Raw genomic sequence first — 19,810 nt, 5'->3', positions numbered from 1 at the left:
CTCTCTGCCTCTGTGTCTGTCTCTCTCTCTCTCTCTTTGCCTCTGTGTCTGTCTCTCTCTCTCTCTCTCTCTCCTGTCGTCCCCATCTCTCACTCTCTCCCCCCTCTCGTGTGTGTCTCTCTCCTGTAGCCTCTCATTCTCTCTCTCTCCCGTCGCCTCTCATTCTCTCTCTCTCCCGTCGCCTCTCATTCTCTCTCTCTCCCGTTGCCTCTCATTCTCACTCTCTCTCCCATTGCCTCTCATTCTCTCTCTCTCCCGTCGCCTCTCATTCTCTCTCTCTCCCGTCGACTCTCATTCTCTCTCTCTCCCATTGCCTCTCATTCTCTCTCTCTCTCCCGTTGCCTCTCATTCTCTCTCTCTCCCGTCGCCTCTCATTCTCTCTCTCCCGTCGCCTCTCATTCTCTCTCTCTCCCATTGCCTCTCATTCTCTCTCTCCCGTTGCCTCTCATTCTCTCTCTCTCCCGTCGCCTCTCATTATCTCTCCCGTCGCCTCTCATTCTGTCTCTCTCCTGTCGCCTCTCATTCTGCCTCTCTCCTGTCGCCTCTCATTCTGTCTCTCTCCTGTCGCCTCTCATTCTCTCACTCTCCTGTTGCCTCTCATTCTCTCTCTCTCCTGTCAGTTCTCATTCTCTCTCTCTCCTTTCGCATCTCATTCTCTCTCGCTCTCTCTCCTGTCGCCTCTCATTCTCTCTCCTGTCGCCTCTCATTCTCTCTCCTGTCGCCTCTCATTCTCTCTCTCTCCTGTTGCCTCTCATTCTCTCACTCTCCTGTCACCTCTCATTCTCTCACTCTCCTGTCGCCTCTCATTCTCTCACTCTCCTGTCGCCTCTCATTCTCTCTCTCTCCTGTCACCTCTCATTCTCTCTCTCTCCTTTCGCATCTCATTCTCTCTCGTTCTCTCTCCTGTCGTCTCTATTCTCTCTCTCTCCTGTCGACTCTCATTCTCTCTCTCTCCTGTCGACTCTCATTCTCTCTCTCTCCTGTCGCCTCTCATTCTCTCTCTCTCTCTCTCCTGTCGCCTCTCATTCTCTCTCTCTCTCTCCTGTCGCCTCTCATTCTCTCTCTCTCTCCTGTCGCCTCTCATTCTCTCTCTCTCCTGTCGCCTCTCATTCTCTCTCTCCTTTCACCTGTCGCCTCTTATTCTCTCTCTTTCCTGTCGCCTCTGATTCTCTCTCTTTCCTGTCGCCTCTGATTCTCTCTCTTTCCTGTCGCCTCTGATTCTCTCTCTTTCCTGTCGCCTCTCATTCTCTCTCTTTCCTGTCGCCTCTCATTCTCTCTCTTTCCTGTCGCCTTTCATTCTCTCTCCTGATGCCTCTCATTCTCTCTCTTTCCTGTCGCCTCTCATACTCTCTCTCTTGTCCCCTCTCATTCTCTCTCTCTCCTGTCGCCTCTCATTCTCTCTCTCTCTCTCTCCTGTCGCCTCTCATTCTCTCTCTCTCTCTCCTGTCGCCTCTCATTCTCTCTCTCTCTCCTGTCGCCTCTCATTCTCTCTCTCTCCTGTCGCCTCTCATTCTCTCTCTCCTTTCACCTGTCGCCTCTTATTCTCTCTCTTTCCTGTCGCCTCTGATTCTCTCTCTTTCCTGTCGCCTCTGATTCTCTCTCTTTCCTGTCGCCTCTGATTCTCTCTCTTTCCTGTCGCCTCTCATTCTCTCCCTTTCCTGTCGCCTCTCATTCTCTCTCTTTCCTGTCGCCTTTCATTCTCTCTCTTTCCTGATGCCTCTCATTCTCTCTCTTTCCTGTCGCCTCTCATACTCTCTCTCTTGTCCCCTCTCATTCTCTCTCTCTCCTGTCGCCTCTCATTCTCTCTCTCTCCTGTTGCCTCTCATTCTCTCTCTCTCCTGTCGCCTCTCATTCTCTCTCTCTCTCTCTCTCCTGTCGCCTCTCATTCTCTCTCTCCTGTCGCCTCTCATTCTCTCTCCTGTCGCCTGTCATTCTCTCTCTCTCTTATCGCCTCTCATTCTCTCTCGCTATCTCTCCTGTCGTCTCTATTCTCTCTCTCTCCTGTCGCCTTCATTCTCTCTCTCTCCTGTCGCCTCTCATTCTCTCTCGTCAGTCTCTCTCTCTCGTCTGTCTCTCTCTCTCGTCTATCTCTCTCTCCCCCTCTGTGTGTGTCTCTCCCTCTGTCTCTCATTCTCTCTCCCTCTGTCTCTCTCCCTCTCTCCCTCTCACTCTCCCTCTCTCTCCCTCTGTCTCTATCTCTCCCTCTCTCCCTCTGTCTCTTTCCCTCGCTCCCTCTGTCTCTCTGTGTCTCTCTCACTCTGTATCTCTCACTCTCACTCTGTCTCTCACTGTGTCTCCGTCTCTCTCCGACTCTCTCTCTCTGCCTCTGTGTCTGCTTCTCTTCTCTCTCTCCCTCTCTCTCTCTGCTGTCGTCCCCATCTCTCACTCTCTCCCCCCTCTCGTGTGTGTCTCTCCTGTCGCCCCTCATTCTCTCTCTCTCCTGTCGCCTCTCATTCTCTCTTTCTCCTGTCGCCTCTCATTCTCTCTCTCTCCTGTCGCCTCTCATTCTCTCTCTCTCCTGTCGCCTCTCATTCTCTCTCTCTCGTGTCGCCTCTCATTCTCTCTCTCTCGTGTCGCCTCTCATTCTCTCTCTCTCCCTCTCGTCTATCTCTCTCTCCCTCTCGTCTCTCTCCCTCTGTCTCTCTCTCCCTCTCTCTCCCTCTGTCTGTCTCTCTCTCTCTCCCTCTCTGTGTGTGTCTCTCTCTCTCCCTCTGTCTGTCTGTCTCTCTCTCCCTCTGTCTGTCTGTCTCTCTCTCCCTCTGTCTGTCTGCTCTCTCTCCCTCTGTCTGTCTGTCTCTCTCTCCCTCTGTCTGTCTGTCTCTCTCTCCCTCTGTCTGTCTGTCTCTCTCTCCCTCTGTCTGTCTGTCTCTCTCTCCCTCTGTCTGTCTGTGTCCCTCTCCCTCTGTCTGTCTCTCTCTCCCTCTCCCTCTGTCTGTCTCTCTCTCCCTCTCCCTCTGTCTGTCTCTCTCTCCCTCTCCCTCTGTCTGTCTCTCTCTCCCTCTCCCTCCCTCTGTCTCTCTCTCCCTCTCCCTCCCTCTGTCTCTCTCTCTCTCTCCCTCTGTCTCTCTCTGTCTCCCTCTGTCTCTCTCTCTCTCTCTCTCCCCCTCTCTCTCTCTCTCACCCTCTGTCTCACTCTCTTCCACTGTCTGTCTGTCTCTCTCTCTCTCCCTCTGTCTGTCTGTCTCTCTCTCTCTCTTCCTCTGTCTCTCTCTCTCTTTCTCTCTCTCTCTCTTCCTCTGTCTCTCTCTCTTCCTCTGTCTGTCTCTCTCTTCCTCTGTCTGTCTCTCTCTCCCTCTGTCTCCCTCTCTCTCTCTCTCTCCCTCTCTCTCTCTCTCTCTCTTCCACTGTCTGTCTCTCTCTCTCTTCCTCTGTCTGTCTGTCTGTCTCTCTCTCTCTCTCTTCCTCTGTCTGTCTCTCTTTCTCTCTCGCTTCCTCTGTCTCTCTCTCTCTCTCTCTTCCTCTGTCTGTCTCTCTCTCTCTCTGTCTCTGTCTCTCTCTCTCTCTCTCTCTCCCCATCTCTCACTCTCTCCCCCTCTCGTGTGTGTCTCTCTCCTGTCGCCTCTCATTCTCTCTCTCTCCTGTCGCCTCTCATTCTCTCTCTCTCTCTCCTGTCGCCTCTCATTCTCTCTCTCTCTCTCCTGTCGCCTCTCATTCTCTCTCTCTCTCTCCTGTCGCCTCTCATTCTCTCTCTCTCTCTCTCCTGTCGCCTCTCATTCTCTCTCTCTCTCCTGTCGCCTCTCATTCTCTCTCTCTCCTGTCGCCTCTCATTCTCTCTCTCTCTCCTGTCGCCTCTCATTCTCTCTCTCTCCTGTTGCCTCTCATTCTCTCTCTCTCTTTCTCCTGTCGCCTCTCATTCTCTCTCTCTCTCTCCTGTCGTCCCCATCTCTCACTCGCTCCCCCTCTCGTGTGTGTCTCTCTCCTGTCGCCTCTCATTCTCTCTCTCTCCTGTTGCCTCTCATTCTCTCTCTCTCCTGTCGCCTCTCCTTCTCTCTCTCTCTCCTGTCGCCTCTCATTCTCTCTCCCTCTCTCTCCTGTCACCTCTCATTCTCTCTCTCTCTCCTGTCGCCTCTCATTCTCTCTCTCTCCTGTCACCTCTCATTCTCTCTCTCTCCTGTCGCCTCTCATTCTCTCTCTCTCTCTCCTGTCGCCTCTCATTCTCTCATTCTCTCTCCTGTCGCCTCTCATTCTCTCTCCTGTACCCTCTCCCCACACGTCTCCTGTACCCTCTCGTCACGTCTCGCTCTGTCGTCTCTCTCGCTCTGGCTCTGTCTCGCTCTCTCGCTCTGGCTCTGTCTCGCTCTCTCGCTCTGGCTCTGTCTCGCTCTCTCGCTCTGGCTCTGTCTCGCTCTCTCGCTCTGGCTCTGTCTTGCTCTCTCGCTCTGGCTCTGTCTCGCTCTGGCTCTGTCTCACTCTGGCTCTGTCTCGCTCTGTCTCGCTCTCGCTCTGTCTCGCTCTCGCTCTGTCTCGCTCTCGCTCTGTCTCGCTCTCGCTCTGTCTCGCTCTCGCTCTGTCTCGCTCTCGCTCTGTCTCGCTCTCGCTCTCTCTCGCTCTGTCTCGCTCTCTCTCTCGCTCTGTCTCGCTCTCTCGCTCTCGCTCTGTCTCACTCTTGCTCTCGCTCTGTCTCACTCTCGCTCTCGCTCTGTCTCACTCTCGCTCTCGCTCTGTCTCGCTCTCGCTCTGTCTCGCTCTCGCTCTGTCTCGCTCTCGCTCTGTCTCGCTCTCGCTCTGTCTCGCTCTCACTCTGTCTCGCTCTCGCTCTGTTTTCTCTCGCTCGCTCTGTCTCGCTCTCGCTCGCTCTGTCTCGCTCTCGCTCTGTCTTCTCTCGCTCGCTCTGTCTCGCTCTCGCTCTGTCTTCTCTCGCTCGCTCTGTCTCGCTCTCGCTCGCTCTGTCTCGCTCTCGCTCGCTCTGTCTCGCTCTCGCTCGCTCTGTCTCGCTCTCGCTCGCTCTGTCTTCTCTCGCTCGCTGTCTTCTCGCTCTCGCTCGCTGTCTTCTCGCTCTCGCTCGCTGTCTTCTCGCTCTCGCTCGCTCTGTCTCGCTCTCGTTTGCTCTGTCTCGCTCTCGCTCGCTCTGTCTCGCTCTCGCTCGCTCTGGCTCGCTCTCGCTCGCTCTGGCTCGCTCTGGCTCGCTCTCGCTCTCGCTCTGGCTCGCTCTCGCTCTCGCTTTGGCTCGCTCTCGCTCTGGCTCTGGCTCGCTCTCGCTCTCGCTCTCGCTCTGGCTCGCTCTCGCTCTCGCTCTGGCTCTGGCTCGCTCTCGCTCTCTGTCTCGCTCTCTGTCTCGCTCTGTCTCGCTCTCGCTCTGTCTCGCTCTCGCTCTGTCTCGCTCTCGCTCTGTCTCGCTCTCGCTTTGTCTCGCTCTGGCTCTGTCTCGCTCTGGCTCTGTCTCGCTCTGGCTCGCTCTGGCTCTGGCTCGCTCTGGCTCTGGCTCGCTCTCGCTCTCGCTCTGGCTCGCTCTCGCTCTGGCTCGCTCTCGCTCTCTGTCTCGCTCTCTCTCGCTCTCGCTCGCTCCGTCTCGCTCTCGCTCGCTCCGTCTCGCTCTCGCTCGCTCCGTCTCGCTCTAGCTCGCTCCGTCTCGGTCTCGCTCGCTCCGTCTCGGTCTCGCTCGCTCCGTCTCGGTCTCGCTCGCTCCGTCTCGCTCTCGCTCGCTCCGTCTCGCTCTCGCTCGCTCTGTCTCGCTCTCGCTCGCTCTGTCTCGCTCTTGCTCGCTGTCTTCTCTCGCTCGCTCTGTCTTCTCGCTCGCTCTGTCTCGCTCTCGCTCGCTCTGTCTTCTCTCGCTCGCTCTGTCTTCTCTCACTCGCTCTGTCTTCTCTCGCTCGCTCTGTCTTCTCTCGCTTGCTCTGTCTCGCTCTCGCTCGCTGTCTTCTCTCGCTCGCTCTGTCTCGCTCTCGCTCGCTCTGTCTTCTCTCGCTCGCTCTGTCTTCTCTCGCTCGCTCTGTCTTCTCTCGCTCGCTCTGTCTTCTCTCGCTCGCTCTGTCTCGCTCTCGCTCGCTGTCTTCTCTCGCTCGCTCTCGCTCGCTGTCTTCTCTCGCTCGCTCTCGCTCGCTCTCTCTCGCTCTGGCTCGCTCTCGCTCTGGCTCGCTCTCGCTCTGTCTCGCTCGCTCTCGCTCTGTCTCGCTGTCGCTCGCTCTGTCCCGCTCTCGCTCACTCTTGCTCGCTCGCTCTCGCTCACTCTGTCTTCTCTCGCTCGCTCTGTCTTCTCTCGCTCGCTCTGTCTCGCTCTCACTCGCTCTGTCTTCTCTCGCTCGCTCTGTCTTCTCTCGCTCGCTCTGTCTTCTCTCGCTCGCTCTGTCTTCTCTCGCTCGCTCTGTCTTCTCTCGTTCGCTCTGTCTCGCTCTCGCTCGCTGTCTTCTCGCTCGCTGTCTTCTCGCTCGCTCTGTCTTCTCTCGCTCGCTCTGTCTTCTCTCGCTCGCTCTGTCTTCTCTCGCTCGCTCTGTCTTCTCTCGCTCGCTCTGTCTCGCTCTCGCTCTGTTTTCTCTCGCTCTCGCTCTGTCTTCTCTCGCTCGCTCTGTCTCGCTCTCGCTCACTGTCTCCTCTCACTCGCTCTGTCTCACTCTCTCTCGCTCTGGCTCGCTCTCGCTCGCTCTGGCTCGCTCTCGCTCTCTCTGGCTCGCTCTCGCTCGCTGTCTTGCTCTCGCTCGCTCTGTCTCGCTCTCGCTCGCTCTGTCTCGCTCTCGCTCGCTCTGTCTCGCTCTCGCTCGCTCTGTCTTCTCGCTCGCTCTGTCTCGCTCTCGCTCGCTGTCTCCTCTCGCTCGCTCTCTCGCTCTGGCTCGCTCTCACTCTGGCTCGCTCTCGCTCTCGCTCGCTCTGTCTTCTCTCGCTCGCTCTGTCTTCTCTCGCTCGCTCTGTCTTCTCTCGCTCGCTCTGTCTTCTCTCGCTCGCTCTGTCTTCTCTCGCTCGCTCTGTCTTCTCTCGCTCGCTCTGTCTCGCTCTCGCTCGCTCTGTCTCGCTCTCGCTCGCTCTGTCTCGCTCTCGCTCGCTCTGTCTCGCTCTCGCTCGCTCTGTCTCGCTCTCGCTCGCTCTGTCTCGCTCTCGCTCGCTCTGTCTCGCTCTCGCTCGCTCTGTCTCGCTCTCGCTCGCTGTCTCCTCTCGCTCGCTCTCTCACTCTGGCTCGCTCTCGCTCTGGCTCGCTCTCGCTCTCGCTCGCTCTGTCTTCTCTCGCTCGCTCTGTCTTCTCTCGCTCGCTCTGTCTTCTCTCGCTCGCTCTGTCTTCTCTCGCTCGCTCTGTCTTCTCTCGCTCGCTCTGTCTCGCTCTCGCTCGCTCTGTCTCGCTCTCGCTCGCTCTGTCTCGCTCTCGCTCGCTCTGTCTCGCTCTCGCTCGCTCTGTCTTCTCTCGCTCGCTCTGTCTTCTCTCGCTCGCTCTGTCTCGCTCTCGCTCGCTGTCTCGCTCTCGCTCGCTGGCTCGCTCTCGCTCGCTGGCTCGCTCTCGCTCGCTGGCTCGCTCTCGCTCGCTGGCTCGCTCTCGCTCGCTGGCTCGCTCTCGCTCGCTCTGGCTCGCTCTCGCTCGCTCTGGCTCGCTCTGGCTCTGGCTCGCTCTGGCTCTGGCTCGCTCTCGCTCTGGCTCTGGCTCGCTCTCGCTCTGGCTCGCTCTCGCTCTGTCTCGCTCTCGCTCGCTCTGGCTCGCTCTCGCTCACTCTGTCTTCTCTCGCTCACTCTGTCTTCTCTCGCTCGCTCTGTCTTCTCTCGCTCGCTCTGTCTTCTCTCGCTTGCTCTGTCTTCTCTCGCTTGCTCTGTCTTCTCTCGCTTGCTCTGTCTTCTCTCGCTTGCTCTGTCTTCTCTCGCTCGCTTTGGCTCGCTCTCGCTCGCTTTGGCTCGCTCTCGCTCGCTCTGGCACGCTCTCACTCTGGCTCGCTCTCGTTCTCGCTCTGGCTCGCTCTCGTTCTCGCTCTGGCTCGCTCTCATTCTCGCTCTGGCTCGCTCTCATTCTCGCTCTGGCTCGCTCTTGCTCTGTCTCTCTCCCTAGCTCTGTCTCTCTCCCTAGCTCTGTCTCTCTCCCACGCTCTGACTCTCTCCCTCGCTCTGACTCTCTCCCTCGCTCTGACTCTCTCCCTCGCTCTGACTCTCTCCCTCGCTCTGACTCTCTCCCTCGCTCTGACTCTCTCCCTCGCTCTGACTCTCTCCCTCGCTCTGACTCTCTCCCTCGCTCTGACTCTCTCCCTCGCTCTGACTCTCTCCCTCGCTCTGACTCTCTCCCTCGCTCTGACTCTCTCCCTCGCTCTGACTCTCTCCCTCGCTCTGACTCTCTCCCTCGCTCTGACTCTCTCCCTCACTCTGACTCTCCCTCGCTTTCACTGTCTGTCCCTCGTGCTCTCGTTCTCTCTCGTGCTCTCGTTCTCTCTCGTGCTCTCGTTCTCTCTCGTGCTCTCGTTCTCTCTCGTGCTCTCGTGCTCTCGCTCTCTCTCGTGCTCTCTCTCGTGCTCTCGCTGCCTCTCGCCCGCGCCCTGCCTCTCGCCCGCGCCCTGCCTCTCGCCCGCGCCCTGCCTCTCGCCCGCGCCCTGCCTCTCGCCCGCGCCCTTCCTCTCGCCCGCGCCCTGCCGCTCGCCCGCGCCCTGCCGCTCGCCCGCGCCCTGCCGCTCGCCCGCGCCCTGCCGCTCGCCCGCGCCCTGCCGCTCGCCCGCGCCCTGCCGCTCGCCCGCGCCCTCTGCCGCTCGCCCGCGCCCTCTGCCGCTCGCCCGCGCCCTCTGCCTCTCTCTCTCGCGCCCTCTGCCTCTCTCTCTCGCGCCCTCTGCCTCTCTCTCTCGCGCCCTCTGCCTCTCTCTCTCACGCCCTCTGCCTCTCTCTCTCGCTCCCTCTGCCTCTCTCTCTCGCTCCCTCTGCCTCTCTCTTTCTTTCTCTGTGTCTCCCATCTCTCGTGGCTCCCTCCTCTGTCCTGCTCACTCCATCCCGCTCACCCTCTCTCTCCCACCCTTTTGCTGACCTTTCTACTCGCCATTTCCATCCCCTGAACCCTCATTGTAAACAATTGCTCGGGAAATGGTCAGCAAGAGGAAGGAAGCAAGCAAGAGGGACAACAAGCTGGAGGATGAGGGAAGCGGGAACGTCGGGGAGGGAGTCAGAAATGAGAATGGTGCATGCAAGCGTCGGTAGGAAAGCTGCGAGCGGGAGAAAGTTGAGGAGGATGAGATGCCGATCCAAAATGGTGCCAATTGGGTCATGCAAAATGACACTAAAGCGGAACTCCCGACTTTAAGTGTCCGTACCAACCCATTGTGACCGTAACGCTGATGTGGAGCAATGCTGAATGAGGCAACTTGAAAAGGAGACTTACTGTATTTGAGGACATGCAAATAGTATTGAATACTGTGCAGTGAATCAGTGAACATCTGCACAACATCTCTGCCTCTAACCTTATGGTGGAGGGAAGGTCATTGATGAAGCAACTGAAGATGGTTGGGCGTAGGACACTACTTGAGGAGCTGCTACAGTGATGTCCTAGGACTGAGATGATTGACCTCCAACAACGAAAGCCATCTTCCTTTGTACTAAGCATGCCTCCAAACAATGAAGAGTTTACCCCCAATTTGCATTGACTTCAATTTTGCCAGGGCTCCTTGATGCCATTTGCTATCAAATGCTGCCTTGATGTCAGGGGCAATCACTCTCACCTAACTTCTGAAATTCAGCTGTTTTGACTAAGGTTGTAATATGTCTGGGGTTGAGTAGCCTTGGCAGAGCCCAAATTGAACATCAGTGAGCAGGTTGTTGCTGAGTAAGTGCCACTTGATAGCAATGTTGATATCTGCCATCACTTTTTTTTATTAATTCACAAGATCTGGGCTTTGCTGACTGGGCCAGCATTTATTGCCCATCCCTAGTTGCCCTTGAGAAGGTGGTGGTGAGCTGCCACCTTGAATCTCTGCAGCCCATGCGGTTTAGGTACACCACAGTGCTGTTAGGGATGGAGTTACAACATTTTGACCCAGCGACAGTGAAGGAACAGGGATATATTTCCAAGTCAGGATGGCGAGTGACTTGGAGGGGAACTTCCAGGTGGTAGTGTTTCCATGTATCTGCTGCCTCTGTCCTTCTAGGTGGTAGTGGTCGTGGTTTTGGAAGGTGCTGTTGAAGGAACTTTAGTGAATTCCTGCATTGCATCTTGTAGATGGTACACATTGATGCCTCTATGCATTGGTGGTGGAGGGAGTGAATGTTTGTGGATTTGGTGCCAATCAAGCGGGCTGCTTTGCCCTGGACGGTGTCAAGCTTCTTGAGTCTTGTGGGAGCTGCACTCATCCACCATCTTTGCTGGTGATTGAGAGCAGTCTGATGGGGCAGTAATTGGCCTGATTGAATTTGTCCTGCTTTTTGTAGATAGACCATAGCTAGGCAATTTCCACATTATCGGTTAGATACCTAATTTGTACTACTGGGAAAAACTTGACTAAGGGTGCGACTAGTTCTAGACTATCAGTATGGGATGTTGTTGAGGTCCATAGCTTTTGCTATATCCAATACCTTTGGTCATTTCTTGATTTCACGTGAAGTGAATCAAATTGACTGAAGAGTGGCATCTATAATGGTGGGGACCTCGGTAGGAGAACAACAAAAGATCAGCCACTTTGCACTTCTGGCTGAAGATGGTTGCAAGTGCGTCAGCCTTGTCTTCCGCTTTGACATGCTGGTCTGCTCCATCATTGAGCATGGGAATGTTTTTGGAGCCGCTGCCTCGCATTGTCCACCATCATTCATAACTGGATAAAAACAAAAAACTGCGGATGCTGGAAATCCAAAACAAAAACAGAATTACCTGGAAAATCTCAGCAGGTCTGGCAGCATCAGCGGAGAAGAAAAGAGTTGATGTTTCGAGTCCTCATGACCCTTCAACAGAACTAGGTGAATCCAAAGAAGGGGTGAAAAAAAAAATTTTTTTTCTTGATTTCTACTTCCACAGTATGTTATAAATTCATCAATTTTGCTCTTGAGTAATGCCACGGGAGATTATGTAATTCATTAAAAGTTTGCATCCTGGAGTGATTTCAAGACTGTAAGTCCTCTTGAGGTTTAGTTGATTTAGAAATCTCTTGAACTTTATTGTAGTTCATGATATTTAAAGCCCTGAAAGAAACTGCTCTATATTATCATTCTCAAGCAATCATTTTTATATGACGATCAATAGTTACCTTCTATTACAACTCCCTTTAACCATTAACCTTGGAGTGCCAAGTTCATTTAGAACTAAAATGACTTCTAAGTGCACTTAGAATTGCTGTTAGTTTTCATTTCAGTTTGTTGTTGCCACGATGGACAGTTGCGGAGGCCGTAGGTTTCAATATTTGTTATCTTGGTTTAACAGCTACTTGCTTTGGTTAACCAGTTTGGTTTAGCTTAAAGATTCTTGAGTTTTGTAGGTTTGAGTGGAATTTTATTATGAAATTCTGCAGTTCTCATACACTTCCAAAGTTGTAATTCAATTCAGTATTCCAAGGTCCATTACATTTGCACTACGATGTGCTGTGCCATGGAGTGTGAAGGCTCTGAGGTTTTTCCACACCAGAGTTCCTCAGCTCAGCCAAGACAATTGAGAGAGGCACTAAGTGAATATATGATGGAGTATCATTCACTGGTTGAATAACAGCCCTGGCAGAGACTGGAATGGAGTCTGTGATAACTTGTTGAAATTTCTCCATTCACCAGAAATTCTGGCTAACTCCCATACTGTTTTTTTTATATAAGTAATAAGCTTCTAAATAAATGATCCACACCATTGTTTAAAAATGTTTTTGATCTTTTTTGGTGACTAGGCACACAGATTTGAACAGCAAATCAACAGGTGGCCTTACATCCCTTTCAGATGCTCCTCCTCTGACTGCGAACTTGGGGTCCCTTGTAAGAGCACCTCTCTTAAAAGAAGCTGATATAAAAGGTAGCAGGAAATTATTTAACTTTTTAAAATTGTGCAGTTAAGAATATTAAAATATTTAAGTCTGGCATCTTGTAAGTAGATGAGCAGTTTCTGGATCATTTTGTGTAACATCCTTTATAATGCCATTTTATCAATGGGCTATATTCAGGCCCAGGTTCTGGAGATGCAGGTTCTAATCCACTGAACCACGCAGTCCCTCTATGCCCTTCTATCCCCTCACGAAAAAAAACACTTTCAACTAAGTAACATCCCAAAAGATTGTTCTTTAAAATCATGGGTGGAATTTTATGGTTTTCCCAGCGGGTTTGAAGACAGAGGAGGTTTGTAAATTGCGGTGTGGCCTGCCCACCGCATACCCGCTCCCACAATTTTTCTCACAGCAGCAGGATGCTCACACCAAGCAGTTAGCCTGTCAGCTTTAGCTGCACGGGCTGGTTTCAGGTGGAGGGGTTCCCTCCTTTGGGGGTTCTCAGTGTCCATTGGAGGCACCCCAACCACCCCCCACCGCCCCCCCCCCCCCCCCCCCCCCCCCCCCCCACCCTAGCCCGAGCCCCCCGAGGTCATACCACCCCCACCCTCCCCTTGGCCCTCCCCGAGCCCCAGCCTCTGGCCGCTCAAAGCTGGTCCCCCCACCCCCTGCTGGGGTCTCCCAACCAAGCCCTGCCCAAAATCTGGACTTGCTTTCGGTCTGACCTCCGTGAGCTCCTCCTCTTCTTGGACTGGCTGTAGTCCCAACACTGGCCACTGCTCGAACCTGGCGCTGCTGGTACTACAGAGCTGCCGCACATCAGACTGGCCAGCAGCTCTCTGAGGCAGGACTTCCTCCCCAGATGGGGACAGAAGTCTTAACCTTAGCAAATTAACGCCCCACCGAATGTTAAATGGCTGAGGGGCAGCTGGAAATGGCAGGGATGCATTCCCCGCTGGCTCCTTGGGTGGTGGGGCGGGAAGCACTGCCGTCAGAAAATCCTATCCATGGTGTATAAAATTGATGAAAGCCCAGATTTTAATTTTCTATACACAGTATGAGTAAGTCATGTAGGTTTACAGGCTTTTCTTAGGTGCTGGTGGAGCTGGAAATAGGGAAAAGGACAAGGTGAAGGGGTTGGTGAACTCCATGATGGATGATTTCCTGCTGATATATTTTGATACCAGTTTGGAAGCTGTGTTTTGTTTGTCATCTCTGAAATTAGTTGTTTTTTTCATTTGAAATTGAAATAGCTGCCTTTCAATGTTGTGTTAAAAGGAAATTTCCCCTCGTTTATTTGGCATCTGAATATCCAATCGATCCATCATTGGTTGAGAGAGAATTATAAGGGCCATTTCCTTATGCACTTCCTCATCCCCTTGATGGCTTTGCCTCATTTTTATTTCTTTTCCTTAATGCTGTCATCGCTAACTGTCTCCTGCTTTCTTCTCCTTTCTAGCTGAGTTTTGTCACTCCACTATCCTGGGTGTGCATGTGTGTCTTTCTTTCTATTTCTCCTCTCTCAACCTACTCAAGCACTCAATCTGAAGCATAAAATCACTCTAAAAATTCTTGTCCTAGTTTGCATATTCATGATTTAGTAATGTTTTAGGTATCATACAAATGGTGAAAATAGTACGCTGTCGCCTACTGAACCAATGGCTAAAGTGCATTGGTCACTGCAGAATTAAATTGTGTAAAATTGCTCTTTCGTTATTTCTCATTTTAGCAGTTGATAAAAGTAATCATTACTGAAATTACCATGAGTTAACATTTTGTTTGCTGTGCTGTTCATAGGCCATGTTAAAACCAAAGAATCTTAAAACAGTGAATGAAAAGATTTCTCGACAGGGATTAGGCCAGTAACAGAGATATGAGTGATCCAATATGGAAATGTGAACAGTCAGTGGAAGCAGTATTTTAAAATGATGACTTCTTGCACAAATTCTAACTTCTGCCCTTTATCTCAGGAACAGGAGATGAAGAAGAGTATTATGATGATGATTTTATCAGGTAAAGCAAATTTTATCATCCTAACTAATACTCTGTCAATAAGTTATACTGGTATGTTCAGATGTTGATTAAATGGTTTGGTCAGTGGTGAGAGTTCATTTTTTCTTTCCTGAGGACTTGCCTGTTACAATGCTTCAATCCTGAATTGTTTCCAAAATTCAGTAAAGTTTCTGTATTAGATTTGTGCCATTAGTCTGCTATTGAACTGTGAAGGTAAAGTAAAATAATTCAGATTTGGTGCATGCATTAAAAACAGACTTTATTATTGAGAATAGCATGGTAACATTTATTTGCACTAAAAATAATAAATAATTAAGGAGATTTTAAATGAATAAATAATATCTGGAAAAGTTGTTGACATATGTTGGAAGTGTTGATATGGTCTAGCACACCAGTTGTAGAGAAAAATTAAACAGCAGGGTGATGTATAGATTTAACCCAGCATATGTTCTGAGAGTGGTAATTTAGTTAAAGAACATGTGAAGTATTGTGTTCAGGTCTGGCCATGGTACTTACGAAAAGATAAACATTTGCAAGGGTTCAGAAAAGGGCAAATGTGGTTGCAAATTAGAATTAACAATATGAAGTCACTTGAGAGACTTTTAGACATGTTCAGTTTTCACCTATATCCCCCTGCTTAGGTAATGCTATAATAATTGTTACCTTTTACAAACCACATGGGATGTGCTAATGTTCCCTTTACTAGGATATGTTTCAGATTGTCCTTGTCAGCTCTTCAATCAGCATTCAGCTGGAATGGGCTGTCTAAGAATTATTGGCTATCTATTTGCCTTCGAGTTTGTGCCACAGGTGGATAGACAATGCACAATAATTTGCAGCAACAGCAGGGGAACATAACCAGGAATTTGTAGCTTCTAATATGTCTCCACTTGGAACTGAAAGAATGCACAATTGTAGGCACCAATTTTCTGCTTGGTGCTCATTGTAGCAGGAGAGGTGAAGGAACTGGCTGCTGCATTTCAGCCACTGGGACTAAGGTAGCCCTAACCTTGGTAATTGAGACCTCAGAATGACCTCCTGCAGGCAACAACATCCTTTGTAGTGCTACAAGGCAGTCTGACCCTGGCAGCTTCTGCATTTTTGTGCAGGAAACTGAAGAAAGTGTTTTGAGGTCTAACAAATTTGGGCCTGCCATAGGTACCACCTTGGGTTCCATGTTATCAGTTTCTCCCTTAAATGGTCAGAGCAACTCACCTTTCTTGGAATAGACGCTCACTCACAAGAGCATATAACCTGCGGCTATGACAAATCTCTGACCTGAACTGGATATTGATGGCCAGAGTTTTATGAGAACCAGCAGGAAAGGGGAGGCAGAGCTGTAAATGCAAGAAAAACATAGACCTGTTACACACAAACTTACTGATTGTGGACAGTAAAATGAAACGCATAGACTCTATCAATGACATGAAGGACATTTGGAGGAGAGCTCCCTGCCTAACCAAGCAAGCCTGGATGGAATTTGCGGAGGAGGCCAGCAGCCATGGGGTCGTCCAGACAACCTGGCTGCAGTGCCACAAGCACATCAATGAGCTTTTCCCCTTCTCCTGGGTAAGCACCACCACATGTCAGTTTCATTTGGAAGGCAGCACCCACAAGTGTGAGGGTGTGGATGCTGGGGAGTTAGAGCCCAGCAGTAGTTGGCAATAGGTTGAGTCTGCAGCAACCCCTTGGAAAGGAATGGTTGCAGCTCTGTCAAGGGGTGAAAGCCTGGCACTGCCCACCCTCACAAAGTGGTTCCACAGTGGCCCAATGCCATATGCATGCTATTGGCCTCAGATGCAGCAGCAAAACTGGAAGCTCTTTTGGAGCGGCAAACTTTGCTCTTCCATATTTCCATAGGAGAAGAGCATGCAAAATGCCAAGAAAAGGGCCCAGGCCAGTGGCAAGATCTCAATTATCACCATCTTGATGCCCAGGGTGGAGGAGACTCTAGAGCTGGCAGGGCAGCATGGTGGCCATTCCGCATACAGTAAGACTGGAGTTCAGTCACAGGTGGGCGAGTAGCCTTGCAATTGGGCACGAGGAAGCCTCAGGCGGGCATAAGGGATGGTGTTCATGTGTCCTCCAATGTACAGACCTTGATGTGAACTGCAGGTGACTATGTGGGCTCGTGGCTGGAGGGGTGAAAACTGCTGATCATTCTGTTCTGTCATGCAGATCCAGCATAGGAAGAGAGCTTTGGGCCCTGAGGGACACTCGTCCACCTCTGAGGAGGAGGGGACCTCAGGGTGCAATGTTACATCATTCCTCTGTACCTTCCACCAGCGCAGATAACTCGTGGGTATGTGTTCATGAGTAGATTCAGGGTCATAACCTGGTGTGAACACCACGCACACACCTGACCAGCTGTCAGAGGCTGTAACAACCAAAGCTACAGGTGGCCAGGCCCATGCTGAGCCCCAGATTGGTGATGTGCCTCTGGAGTCTGTAATAATTAAACAGATGCTGTAAGTTCAGCATGAGATGCGTGAAGATCTGGTGGAATTTCCATAGGGTATCCATGCTCTAGCTCAGACAATGGGGAAGCCCATTCCAGGCCATGAGTGCTACAATCTTCCTCTTGTCTGTGCGTGTAGCCTCCTCCATTGAGAGGTTGGCACTTCTCCTGAAGAGACACATTCAGCACCCCAGTCAATGGATGCTGAAGGTACACGCAAACCTGCGTGCCCTCACTTTGTCCAAGAGCTTAAGGGAGCAGTAGCAAGGTGAGAGGGGAGATGAGACACATGGACTCTCCACCAGCAGCTCCTCAGGTTGGCAGGGAGATACAGGGAGGCCCTTACAAGGGAGGAAGAATAGCTGTCGTCGTCTTGGCGCATCCCTCAGGCAATTCTGTTGTGGACAGCAACTCCACGGCCCCTTTGTCAAGTGGCACCAACGGCTTGAGTCGCTTTGAGAACAGAGGCCCCAGCATGCTGGGGCCCACCAGACCTCTGGGAGCCAAGGTCATCCCTGGTCATGGGGCAGCAAAATCACCAGTCTGCCTCCGCCACAGCTGGCAGCGAAGGGGGAGCTCTACACAGGAGCACATTTAAAAGAATTAAGAAAACACATTTGGGAGTTCATGGGTGAATAGGTAGCTAATGTTTCTCTGTGTATGTCTGATGATGTTTCTAATAAAGGGCTTAATTGATTTCTGCAAGGGATTTTTGGGGGCAAATAAGGCATGTATGGTCAGCTTTTGCACATTGCAGAATTACCAGGTGGCTGTGGACGAGGCGGTAAGGGCTTAAAGCAGAAATGAATAGCAAGAATGTAGGTGGAATGTGGAGCTTTATTTGGCTGGAGTGGTAAGGGTCATCTGAACTTTGTGTGTGTAAGCACTTTCTGTGCCTACCCTGCGCCTGTATCTTGGTGCCCTTTATGCTGCCCCTCATGTAAATCAGGATGGTCATCAGTCTCCCCATCTTCATTCTCACCTGAGGATGTCTTGTGCTCCACTAATTCCTCAGCAGTTAGGTTCCACCCCGTCCTGAAGAGCCAGCTTGTGTAAAGCACAGCAGAGCACTATGATCCAGGAGACCCTTGCTGGGGCATATTGAATACCTGCTTCACCACCACCACCACCCCCCCACCAAGAATGATATCCAGGAATCTGAAAGCAGACCATTGGTCATCTCGATGGTGGCTCAGGTCGCCACATGGTTCGCATTGTATCACCCTGCTCTCTTTGTCCTAGGGTTCCTCAATGGAGTCAGAAGCTACCTCTTCACTGCGCATCCCTTGTCAATAAGAATTCATCATCATTGCAGGTGTGCAGGTTGGGGGGTAGCAGGGTGAAAAGCTGTGACATTTGGGAGCGCCATTCAATGGCATTACCATCGCTGAATCCTCCATCAACATCCTGAGGGTTACCATTGACCAGAAACTGAACTGGACTAGCCACATAAATGCTGTGGCTACAAGAGCAAGTCCGAGGCTAGGAATCCTGCGGTGAGTAACTCACCTCCTGACACCCCCAAAGCCTGTCCACCATCTACAAGGCACAAATCAGGAATGTGATGGAACACTCCCCACTTGCCTGGGCGTGCAGCTCCAACAACGCTCAAGAAGCAGCACACCGCCCAGGACAAAGCAGCCTGCTTGAATGGCACCCCTCCCACAAACCCTTACTCCCTCCACTGCCGATGGACAGTGACAGCAGTGTATACTATCTACAAGATGCACTGCAGAAACTCACCAAGGCTCCTTAGGCAGCACCTTCAAAAACCATCCGGAAGGACAAGGCAGCAGATACATAGGAACACCACCTCCTGGAAGTTCCCCTCCTAGCTACTCACCGTCTTGACTTGGAAATATATGCTGTTCCATCACTGTCACTGGGTCAAAATCCTGGAACTCCCTCCCTAACAGCACTGTGGGTGTACCTACACCACAGGAACCGCAGTGGTTCAAGGCAGCTCACCACTACTTTCTCAAAGCCAATTAAGGTTGGGCAATATATGCTGGCCAGCCAGCGATGCCTACATCCTGTAAATTAATTTTTAAAATGTAGACATTGTGGCTGCTTCCAGGGTACCTTGCACACATCTACAGGATACATTGATGATGGTCACAGACCAGTTGGAGATTTATGGAATGAAACCCTTTCCTTATTAATGAGGGCTGCTGGCTAGCCACTGGGAGCCTTAATGGCTGCAAGCGTGCAGTCTATGAGATCTTGCACCTGGGGGAGTCCAGTGATGGCACTGATTCCTCTGGCTGTCTCAGCCAGTTAACATCAGTTCTTTTTCTTCATTCTTTCATGCATGTGGGTGTCGCTGGAAAGGGCAGCAATTATTTCTCATTCCTAATTGCCCTTGCAAAGGTGATGGTGAGCCACCTTGAACTGCCAGAGTCCATATGGTATAGGTACACTCAAAATGCTACTAGGAAGGGAGTTCCAGGATTTAATTCAGCGACAGTGAAGGAACAGCGATATGGTTCCAAGTCAGGATGGTGTGTGGCTTGGAGGGGAATTTGTGGGTAATGGTGTTCCCATGTATCTGCTGCCCTTGTCCTTCTAGATGTTAGAGATCACTGGTTTGGAGGTTGTTTTAAAAGGAGCCTTGGTGAGTTGCTGCAGTGCATCTTGTATATTGTGTGCACTGCTGCACTGTGCGTCTGTGTTGGAGGAAGTGAATTTTTAAGTGCATGGATGGGATGCCAATCAAGCAAGCCACATTGCCCTGGATGTTTTTGAGCTTCCTGAGTGCCACACTCATCCAGGCAAGTGGAGAATATTTCATCACAGTCTTGACTTGTACCTTGTAGTTGGTGGGACAGACTTTGGGGAGTCAGGAGCCTGTATGAATGGCACCACATCCACAAACATTCACTCCCTCCACCACCGGGGAGTAGTGGCAGCAGTGTGTACCATCTACAAGATGCACTGCAGGAATTCACCAAGGCTCCTTACATAGCATCTTCCAAACCCATGACCACTACCACCTAGAAGGACAAGGGCAGCAGATAGATGGGAACAACGTCACCTGGAGGATCCCCTCCAAGTCACTCACCATCCTGACTTGGAAATATATCGCTGTTCCTTCACTGTTATTGAGTCAAAATCCTGGAACTCCCTTCCTAACAGCACTGTGGATGTACCTATGCCACATGGATTGCAGCAGTTCAAGAAGGCAGGTCACCACCACCACCTTCTCAAGGGAAACTAGGGTTGGGCAATAAATGCTGGCCCAGCCAGCGAAGTCCACACCCTGTGAATGAATTTTTTTAAAAAAGGTGAGTTACTCGCCTCTGGTCTGCTCTTGTAGCCACAGAATTTCTGTGACTGGTCCAGTTCAGTTTCTGGTCACTGGTAACCCCCAGGAATGTCGATAGTGGGTGATTCTGTGATGGTAATGCCATTCAGTGTCAAGGGGATTCATTTTTTGTTGGAGATGGTCATTTCCTGACATTTGTGGGGTGCAAATGTAACTTGCCACTTATCAGCCCAAGCCTTGTCCAGATTT

General features: G+C 51.6%; 1 protein-coding gene across 3 annotated transcripts in view; it reads left to right on the top strand.

Moving 5' to 3' along the window:
• The window catches only part of cep43 (centrosomal protein 43), a 251,093-nt gene that overhangs the window by 223,074 nt on the left and 8,209 nt on the right, over positions 1-19,810 (top strand). For all 3 annotated transcript variants that reach the window (XM_041182859.1, XM_041182857.1, XM_041182856.1), the window contains 2 exons: positions 11,736-11,857; positions 13,796-13,838. In XM_041182859.1, the coding sequence (XP_041038793.1) occupies positions 11,736-11,857; positions 13,796-13,838 (165 nt within the window). The remainder of the gene's footprint in view (positions 1-11,735; positions 11,858-13,795; positions 13,839-19,810) is intronic.

This window comes from Carcharodon carcharias, chromosome 2, assembly GCF_017639515.1.
Source record: "Carcharodon carcharias isolate sCarCar2 chromosome 2, sCarCar2.pri, whole genome shotgun sequence".
Lineage (NCBI taxonomy): Eukaryota > Metazoa > Chordata > Chondrichthyes > Lamniformes > Lamnidae > Carcharodon > Carcharodon carcharias.
The sequence above is the reverse complement of the archived record's forward strand: the minus strand, read 5'-3'. Positions and strand labels throughout refer to the sequence as shown.